We start from the raw sequence: 9,717 nt of genomic DNA on the forward strand, positions 1-9,717 counted from the left end.
TTGCCCCGCAACAGATTTTGGAGTTATCAGCTGTACTCAGCCACAATCACATATACACTTACAAAAGGCTACAACAATTGTTTGTCAGGAAGGGTTGGGAGGCACAGGCCCAAAAGTAACTTCGAAGTTGATCGCTTTCACGATGTGTTAAGTCGTGTTTATGCAGTTGATGTCTCCGTTCCGTGTGTCCGCACACGCTATAAAGCTTGAGTATCTCACAAATATCAAAAGAAACGATCGAGAAAGAAAGAAATGAAGGTAATGGAGGAAAAAAGTGACAAAAGAGGAATTATAAATAAGTTCCTTATATAAACACATCTAAACCTTATTTCATTTCTCGTGTAAGATATCTACAATCTTATTTCGTTTACACTATAAATAATATACATAAAGCTATGTAATCGATAAAAACACTATAAATTATATATTTCAATAAATAAAATCCGTAAAATCACGTAGACAATTTCTAGTGATTTTCTTTCTCTTTCCTTTGGTAATAAAGTAATTTATTTGAATAAATTAATATATTGAGAACTCTAATATACCCGATTATTTATAATCATCTATATCTATACTTTTATACTATATATAATGGTGATATGAAAAAATTTGGTATATAATTCTTAAAAAATTATTTTGCTAACCACAAAAAAATTAAATGCATGACCTTTTAATTTTAGCATATTTATCATCTTGATTATCTCAAATTTATTTTTGTTATTATTATCATTATTATCCATATTTAATTTATATAAAGGTAGTTTAATAGTTACATTAATTTCTATTAATACACTAGTTAATAATAACGACAACGATTTTACAGTTAGTATCAGTTGTTTAATGATCTGAAACAAGTGAAAAATTTTGAGTGGAAAGGCAAATTATCTTGAATAAAAATGTTAAATAATATATATTAATAAATTATTTTTTTTATTTATGAAATTTAAAAATTCGATAAATTAATTAACAAAATTATTTTACTTTAACGAAAAATAATTTTCATATGACAAAATATTCAAACATTAATTTTATTTGTGAATAAATTTATCAGTATTTTAGTTTTTTATAAATATAAATATAAATAATTATTTATTAATATTTTGTGGATACAAAATTTAAGTTCAGTCATTTAATAATAGATTATTTATATCATTTTTAATTTTTTATGAGAAAAATTTGTTCAATTTAATATTCTGAAATATGAAGTTAATAATTTGGCATCTTCTATTATACTTATTAGAATAAAATTTGAAATATTTTTTATTTTTATAAAAATAAATTTTAATTACTCTATTCATCTTAATAGTTTTATCAAATTTTTAATTAGGTTTTCTAATTTTTTAATTAAATTTTTATATTATTTTTAATTTTATAATTATATTATTTTTAGTGTAAAAAAATTAGAATTAACTAAATATTTATTTACAAATTAAAAGTATCACAAGTAAAAATTTAATATTTTAATTAAATCTTTGATCATATATTTTTTGTGTGCGAAATATTCATTTAATTTTAACGTTTCTGACATAAAAATAATTTAATTACAAAATAAAAGATAATATAAAGATTTAATTAAAAAAATATAAAAATTTAATTATAATTTTATTTGAATTATAAATATGAGCAGAAAAATTAAAAGTAAAAATAATGTATTTCCTTTTTCTCTAAAAACAATTTAAATTGTCAAGGTTGTAATTTTTCAGAGATTAAAATATATAAAGGTAAAAACTCAGCTGAAGTCGACTTCACGTAAAATTGATACCTAAAAGAGTCTTTAGATAAAAAATTAGTCAAATTAATTAAATTATTTAACTACTCTTAAGAATTAACTTCACGTGAAGTCGATTGCAAGTGAATTTTCACCGTGTATAAAATCATGTTGGTGGAAAGTGGGAGAGATGAGTGGCGGTGTAGGCCCACCATGCTTGAATCTTGGGTCCTCACTTCACTCTTCACTCACTGTTATATATTTTCTTTTTCAATCTGTCTTAGTAGATTCTCACTATATTTTCTCCTTTTCATTTTCTTTTCTTTTCCTTTCTTTTCTTTTTCTTTTTTTCCTTCAAGTTTCGGTTTTGCTCTCTCTTCACAGTAACGGAGAGGTGCAACAAACAAACAAACAACACAGACACAGTGAATTTGAAGCTACACTAATTCTGGGTTGGTGTTGCTGTTGCTGTTGCTTCTGATTTCTCTTCCTCATTCCTCAAAGAACTCAAAAAGAATCAACAGCAACAAATGGGGGATGTTTCCCAGGATGCCCTCAACAACCTCAAATCTCTCATGGATCAAGGTCTCACCTTTTTCATCTCTCTCTTAATCCTTGCTCTTTTTTCTCATCTGGGTCTCTCACTTTTCCCCCCTTTTTTTTATGCTCATGTTAAAAAATTGCTTCTTTTCTCTTTTTGTAATTATGCTTAGTTGAGGAGCCATTGCAGAGAACCTTTCAGGTAACCCATTTTCTATCTTTCTTTATCTATTGTTTCTAGATACTCATTCTGATCTGATTTCAACATTCTGAATTATTCATTCTAAGCTGCCCCTTTTTGTTATCTGGTATAGTTTTTGCTTGTTTTCAACATGTGCTGGTTTTGATCTCTCTGTACTGTGTGGCTGTGTAAATTATTCTCTATTAGTTCCTTTTCGGTGGATTGTGTCTAGTGTGGCCATTTGGAGTCATGATGGTTAAAGTAATTTTGAATGTTTCATTCATGCTGTTGACTAATTAGTGCTGCTATCTCCTGCATTTTTTTGGGGGGATTTATAATTTGTATTGATTTAGTAGGAAGGGGATAAATTGAGATCTGATTTTCAAGTTTTGAAGTTTCAATCAATGTAGCACTGTATATCTTTAACACTATTCATTAATTTGCTTGAAGGATTTATTTATTCATAGTTGTATTAATAGTTTCTTCTTTTCTGGATGGATGCAAATTTCATAAAGTGCACCTAAATGTTCCCCTTTTGGAATTTAATCCTGGGTGATATGCAGAATGTTCATCAAGGATATGTGACCGAAACCTTAGTACGATTTCTGAAAGCAAGGGAGTGGAATGCTTCCAAGGCTCATAAAATGGTAAGACATACTTAAGCCAATTGTTATGTTGTTTAGTGCTAAGCAAGTATGTTCTTAATTGTTATAAAAACTATGAATTTTCCGTAACATAATTGCTCTATCATGTTGCAGTTAGTTGATTCTCTAAACTGGAGAGTACAAAATGAGATTGACAACATTTTATCCGTAAGTTTATGTTTTTGATGATCCTTTGAACTTATTGTTTCTGTTTCTTTTATTTGTTCATTTTTCTATTTTTAGAAATCCCCTTTATATACTTGGCAAGACCTTGTTGACAAATGGCTATGAGTTTTTACTTGGTTATTATCGATGATGTTTCATTTTCAGAAACCAATAGTCCCGCCTGATTTATACAGATCAATTCGCGATTCACAACTAATAGGATTGTCAGGTTACTCAAGAGAGGTGCTCATTCTGAAACATAATCTTTTTTTTGTTGGTATCCCATGTCATCTCGGTCACTTCTGAAAGTATTTTCTTGTCAACATGTGCAAGTTATGCTATATATGCAGTTCAGCACACATTGTATTCTCCTAAATCAAATTTATATAATTGTCTTATCTCTGTTTCTTTTTTCCCCTCTCTCTTTCTCTGTGATCAATTCCAGGGTCTTCCTGTCTTTGCAATTGGTGTTGGGCTTAGCACATTTGACAAAGCATCTGTAAGTTCAATTTATTAGAGAAAGGAAGAGAAACATTGGTCTGTTGGGGGGCACTATTTGACTTCTGTGTATCCTGATCTTGTATGATCGGCAGGTTCATTATTATGTTCAGTCTCACATTCAGATCAATGAATATCGTGACCGTGTGGTCTTGGTGAGTATTAGTCTTTGGATTCTTCTAAGATTAATTTGGTAGTTTAGCTTCTGCCATTTCATTCTGAGTTTTTACCCATATTTGTCTGTAGCCTTCTTCATCAAAGAAACATGGGCAACCTATTACCACATGTGTAAAGGTTTTGGATATGACTGGTCTGAAGTTCTCGGCCTTGAACCAAATTAAGGTACATTTAGTTCATGTAGCTACTTGGTCCGGCACAGTTACTCTACTTGTGACTTCAATGTATTAACAATGAATTTTGATGTTAAAATAAGAAGCGTGATGGTTTGATGTGAATGGTATGTATTTAATATATTAACCCTAAAAGAGAAAAAGAAAAAGAGAGTAAATATTTGAATAGTAAGTTTGTAAAAGCAATTCAGAATTGGTATACTGAATAAATCTGAGAACATATAGAATTTATTCATTTATTTATTATAATTAAGATAGGGAGAAAGAATTGAATATTCACATGTCATTATCAGTAACCTTTGGCGTTACTGAAATGACATACTCAATTGCACTCCAAGATTCTGATTTTTTAGGCCAGAAAACCTTTGTCAACTGGTTTTATTTGTTTTTGGATATTTCTAATATTATTGAGCTATGCTTTTCTTTTTTGTTGAGGACTCGAGGCCTATTGTAATACCCTTTCCTCCTTGTTAATAACATTTCTCTTTATATATAACACTGTTACTAAGTTGTCATTCATGTCATTGCAGTTGTTAACAATAATATCATCTATTGATGATCTGAACTACCCTGAGAAGACAAATACATATTACATTGTAAATGTCCCATACATATTTTCAGCATGTTGGAAGGTGAGAAGATATTTCGTCTTGCGACTTGGTTACTCTTGTGATATTCATGGCATATTAGTTTAAGTTAAGCACCTATTTGAAATATCAGCATAATGTTAAACATTTAGCATTAGCAGGTAGTGAAGCCACTTTTGCAAGAAAGGACAAGAAGAAAAGTGCAAGTCTTACCGGGTTGTGGGCGAGATGAGCTGTTGCAGGTAAACTTTTTGGTTTCTGTATGATTCCTCAAAAAGCATTACTGAAATATGCGCTTCCCAAAGCAGATATTGTAATCTTATTTATGTTTCTCTTTGCATATTCGTGTTTGCATTTTTCCTCTAAAAAGTAGTTGTAGCACAGGTTAATCTCCTCAAAGTGCTTGTATTGTTTCAGAAAAAAATATCTTCATTTATTGCCTTATATGGTTTGATAGAATTTAAAAATCAAAATTTGGCATGCAGATAATGGACGAGGCATCTTTACCACATTTCTGTAGAAAAGAAGGCTCCGGATCTTCCAGACGCTCAGAGGGCAGCAGTGAGAACTGCTATTCCTTAGATCATCCCTTCCACCAAGAACTCTACAATTACATCAAGGAGCAATCCAGGATCCATGAAAAGGTCGAACCCATCAAGCAGGGATCCTTCCATGTAGATTTCCCCGAGCCTCCTGCTGAGGAAGTAGAGATTGCCAAGACTATAGAGTCAGAGTTGCACAAGTTTGAGAACTGCAATGGAGTTTCAGATTCACTAGATGGCCTCAAAATCAATGGTGACTGAACTACTGAAGTAGCTTGGGGGTTTTGACGGTTTGTTAGTTACTCCCTTTGTTTGCTTTTTATCTGTTACTATTACTTTCTGATACATATTAATTGTATTGTTTTCTGGATACATTGATCCGTGGATGTGCCGGAAATTAACAGTGATAGATAAAAAGGAACCGACGGAGTACCTTTCATTCAGGATTTGCACTGATGAGTTAAAATGGTTTGTCCTGTTTAACCATTTGAACCAATCTATGTGTAGTCAAGGGGAACATTCACATTGCTTAAACATTAGGATTCTGCAGAATTAGTTTAGCTTTTATGTTAAGGTTGAGGAATTCAGTAGTAGTTGGAATAAAGTGGATACCCCAGCTTTAAATATACAATAGAGAAATGTCAAATATAGTATTTTGTTTGTGACGTAATGTGTTCCATCTCAACTTTCCATGGTTTGCCTTCTCAATTTGTATTTGTCTACGCTTGCAATTTGTAGGGTTGAACTTGGGAAAAGGGGTCTAATTATTAATATGATTAAATATACTATTCCATTTATTCACAAAGGAAAAATTTTGTTGTTTTTCCTTAAATGTCTTACCTTTGTACTTTATTTGTAATATTTCAACATGTTCTTTTATACTTGGTGCATAGATTTTTTCAAAAAACAAAATACTACTAATTACAAACCATTTAGATGAATTTGAAAAGCAATTAATTGGATGTAAAATGTATGAGTTTTATGTTGTCTCAATTGATGCTTAGTCCCAAGCACGTTAGGTTAATTGATATTGTTTGATATTTACCAAAAATGAATTCTATATCAATAAATGTGAATGATAATAATTCTGTTCATGTAGTTGGAGATTCTAGTGAGATGGATCTTTTCAGGATCTAAACATTGGAGTAATAGATTAGGAAAAATTTTCTTCATAAACAAATTTATGAATAAATACATGATGGGAGTTGGAATTTGGAAATAAGAACAAAACAAAATAGTATGCACTTTCTATTTGCATGGTTTACACTTTACAAGATCATCAATGCACCATTACCAGAAGCTGGCCTTGTCCATTTTGTTGCCTCATTTGGAAACAAATTGCAAATGTCCTTCATTTCCTGCACTCAATCATCATCTTCAGCTTTTTATAATTTTGCAAAGTAAAGAAGCAAATCTAAAGAGAAGCTAAATCTAAATGTTTCTCCTAAACCATTGATTTTTATTTTTTTATTTTTTTAGTTTTTGGAAGTTTTAAGGGTCCTAGGAACCCAAAACTTTAAAACAGATCTTGACAATGAGCTTATCTGCATTTGCAAATTGTTTTATGGAAGCTGTTGATCGATAAAATGATCATCATGGACATGTAGTTGAAAGGAACCTCCCAAATCCAAAAGAGAAAGGGCAAAATTTGAAATGCTACAACCAATATGGTTCCCTTTTGCTCCTTTTGATTATAGATTGAACACCATCTAAATATCTGATCTTTGACGTTCTATAGCCTTCTAGATGTGCAAGGAGATTGATCTTGCAGAATTTTCTGCATAGTCCATATCGCTGTTTTGTTCTTCACGCCACCTTCTTAGCTCATCCTCGACTGCTTCTTTCGCAGAATCTGCCATCTCTGCATTTCTAAGAGCCATATCTGTTGCAGCCTTAATTTCTTCAATTGCTTTCAGGTTAGCTTCTACTTTCTTGTCCACTTCTCTTTTCCTTGCATTGATTGCTTCCACCTGAGCATGTGCAGCTGCTTCTGTCCTCTCAATCAAATCTTCGGATTCCTTGATCTTTCCACTCAAAGCTGCAAACTCCTTGACTGATAATACAATCTTGCTATTAGCATTAGCATTAGCATTAGAATTAGAATCTGCATCGGAGACTCTCCCTCGCATATCAGACAATGTTTTCATTTCCTGAATCGCTTTCCGTTCTGCTGCCTTTGATTCTTCAGCCTCTCTAAGGGCATCCTCCAGCTTTCTCCCTAATTCTTCAGCCATGGCCTGAGCTTTTTCAGCTTCTCGCTTCAGCTCTTCGGTTTGTACTCTCAATTCTTCTTCTTCCCTTTTTGCACTTTCTGTCTCCAATGCTAGCTCCTGAATCTTCAAACTCATCTCTTGAGTGAGATCAACTTCCTCCACAGAACCAGGGTCAGGCCCTGCCTCTTCCTTGATAGTTTGTAGTTCACTGGTGAGGCTGGCAGCAAGAGCTTCAGCCGCCTGTTGCTTCTCCTTAAGTTCTTCTTGGTCTCTCTTCACTTGTTCTAAATCTGTCCTAAGAGAAGCAACTAATTCTCTCAGGGAATTTTCTTCTGCAACAACTTCATGCAGCATCTTTGTAGCTTGTTTAATCTCATCAGTCATTTGTCTCACAGATTCCATTTCAGAAGCATGTGCCTCCCTCATCTGCTCCTGAAGAAGCTGAATCTCTGCACTTGTTTCGGCCAGTTTCACCTCTAGGCTTGCTGTTAGTTCAGGGTCATATTCGGCCTTTAAGGCCGTCAACTTTGCCTGCGCATCTTCCTTTGCGGTTATGTAATAGCTTAGTTGGCTTTCCCTTTCCTGCATGACCTGTACCTGTTCTTCTTGTGCTTTTAGAGTTTGAAGCTTCAGCTGTTCAATTGACGCCTTCATGTTTGCGATTTCATTTGACATTTCATTGACTTTTTCCAAGTTCATCTTAGTGGATCGTTGAGCTTCCCCTGCAGTTTGGAATGCAGCCAACTTTGCCTCCAAAGCTGCATCGAAATCTTGCCTTATCTGATTGAGTTCTTGCTTGGAAGCATCTAGTTCCTTCACAGTTGTTTGATACTCCTTTCTTGCTTGCTCTAGTTCTCTTTTCCAAGCTTCATATCCTATAGCTTTTTGGGACAGTTGTTCCTCGAGTATTTTGGCCTTGTTCTTCACGACTTCGGCTGCCTCTATTGCCGTCTCCTTAGATTCTCTGACACCGATGAGCTTCTTTGTCAAGTCCTGAAGTGTTACATTGGCCCTCTCAAGCTCAGCAAGTGCTTTAGATTTTGTATTCTCAGCACTGCCAAGCTGTTTCTTTATCATGTTTAGTTCTCTTTGGGCCAACAGAAGTTGTGTCTCCTTTTCCAGTACATTCTGCCAAACACACAAAATTGAGACTTTTTTTAGTTGTATCCTAATAGCATCTTGAACAAGCATTTCTAGAAACACATTGAAGGCTCTTGTAGGGAGTGTTCAGATTAGTTGTGGAAGAAATTACTTATATCAATTATTGTATGTATAATTTATTTTTTCATAACTGATTATGATAAAAACTAGTTGGGTGTTATTTGGTATGAAATGAATGAGTATGAATATTAATGTATAAGGTATGAATGACCTTATAATAAAAATAAGGGAGTAGTTGAGTACATTGTTGATAAATGTGAAAAGAAAGAGGAAAAGAAAATGAAATTCACATTTGATTCTATAAAAAAATTAAAAAGGATCAAACATTCCTCTAATTAAAAGAAAAAAATGTTCATTCTTTTTACAGCCAAATGGTAAAATGATTTTTTTTAAGGAAAAAGGGGAGGAAAAAAAAGATGATATCTTAGTGTAAGAAAAATAATAATCTTCTAAGTCAAGCATTTTCAATTGTATTTCATTATTTTGCTAACATCTCTTATCCCACAAAAAAGGTTGTTTCAATGTTTTTACGATAAACGATCATGTTGAAATACAGATAAAAACATATTTCTTCAAACATATCTATCATCGTACTTTAAGTCGATATGCCGTATATTTATCGCAACTATGTTATATATATGCCAAAAATCATTACTACAATGAAAATTCCCAGTTTATGTAGCCTGAAATGTGATCAAGGTAATTACATTTGGCATGAATGATAGGTGTTTGTTAAATTACCTCAGAGGATTTCCTCTTGATAGAAGAAGATTTTGGAACTGCTACCTCACCAAATAAACTAACAGCAGCTTTCACAGATTGGAATGGAGCCCTTGTATCTATCTCTCCAATCTCTCCCCTTGGAGACCCCAATTCCTTTTGTGATTCTCTTACTCTGAAGCTCATTCTTCTTCTTCTGATAATAATTATTATTATAACAATAACAATATATTCTTTCTCTTCTCTTCTTTCTTACAATGACAGCAATATGAATAATATCTATGTGTATATATCTGCAAGATTAATAAATAGTGAGCCTTGATTGTTATCAAATGAATGATGAAACTGCATAACACATCACAATAATATATGATCACGCCAACATTGTTAGTATTAATTCTTACATGA

General features: G+C 32.6%; 2 protein-coding genes across 5 annotated transcripts; one reads left to right on the plus strand and one right to left on the minus strand.

Moving 5' to 3' along the window:
- Window positions 1–1,964: 1,964 nt before the first annotated feature.
- On the plus strand, window positions 1,965–9,448 carry LOC112741363 (phosphatidylinositol/phosphatidylcholine transfer protein SFH9). 4 transcript variants are annotated; one of them, XM_072213695.1, is made up of 12 exons: window positions 1,965–2,293; window positions 2,422–2,450; window positions 2,993–3,076; window positions 3,188–3,241; window positions 3,404–3,481; window positions 3,684–3,737; window positions 3,832–3,891; window positions 3,983–4,078; window positions 4,617–4,718; window positions 4,835–4,915; window positions 5,159–5,505; window positions 9,315–9,448. In XM_072213695.1, the coding sequence occupies exons 1-11, from the start codon at window positions 2,239–2,241 to the stop codon at window positions 5,474–5,476; spliced, it is 1,011 nt and encodes a 336-aa protein (XP_072069796.1). In that variant the 5' UTR covers window positions 1,965–2,238; the 3' UTR covers window positions 5,477–5,505; window positions 9,315–9,448. The 4 variants fall into 4 exon arrangements, with proteins under 4 accessions (XP_072069796.1, XP_072069795.1, XP_025646100.1 ...); XM_072213694.1 differs by lacking the exon at window positions 9,315–9,448 and adding an exon at window positions 7,065–8,813; XM_025790315.3 differs by lacking the exon at window positions 9,315–9,448 and adding an exon at window positions 5,620–5,880.
- LOC112741362 (WEB family protein At1g12150-like) lies at window positions 6,814–9,495 on the minus strand. Its single transcript, XM_025790313.3, has 2 exons — window positions 9,331–9,495; window positions 6,814–8,556 (listed from the first exon to the last, which is right to left on the minus strand). Exons 1-2 carry the CDS (start codon window positions 9,493–9,495, stop codon window positions 6,958–6,960), a joined length of 1,764 nt encoding a protein of 587 aa, XP_025646098.1. The 3' UTR covers window positions 6,814–6,957.
- Between the last annotated feature and the right edge of the window lie 222 nt (window positions 9,496–9,717).

This window comes from Arachis hypogaea, chromosome 14 (genome assembly GCF_003086295.3).
Source record: "Arachis hypogaea cultivar Tifrunner chromosome 14, arahy.Tifrunner.gnm2.J5K5, whole genome shotgun sequence".
NCBI classification, from domain to species: Eukaryota; Viridiplantae; Streptophyta; class Magnoliopsida; order Fabales; family Fabaceae; genus Arachis; species Arachis hypogaea.

Coding starts and splice junctions, on each gene's coding strand:
- LOC112741363 (XM_072213695.1), top strand. CDS start 2,239: ATGGGGGATGTTTCCCAGGATGCCCTCAACAACCTCAAATCTCTCATG. Junction 3,482..3,683: donor TGTCAGGTTACTCAAGAGAG/GTGCTCATTCTG, acceptor GATCAATTCCAG/GGTCTTCCTGTCTTTGCAAT. Junction 4,916..5,158: donor GGCGAGATGAGCTGTTGCAG/GTAAACTTTTTG, acceptor TTTGGCATGCAG/ATAATGGACGAGGCATCTTT.
- LOC112741362 (XM_025790313.3), bottom strand. CDS start 9,495: ATGAGCTTCAGAGTAAGAGAATCACAAAAGGAATTGGGGTCTCCAAGG. Junction 8,557..9,330: donor TCAAGAGGAAATCCTCTGAG/GTAATTTAACAA, acceptor TGTGTTTGGCAG/AATGTACTGGAAAAGGAGAC.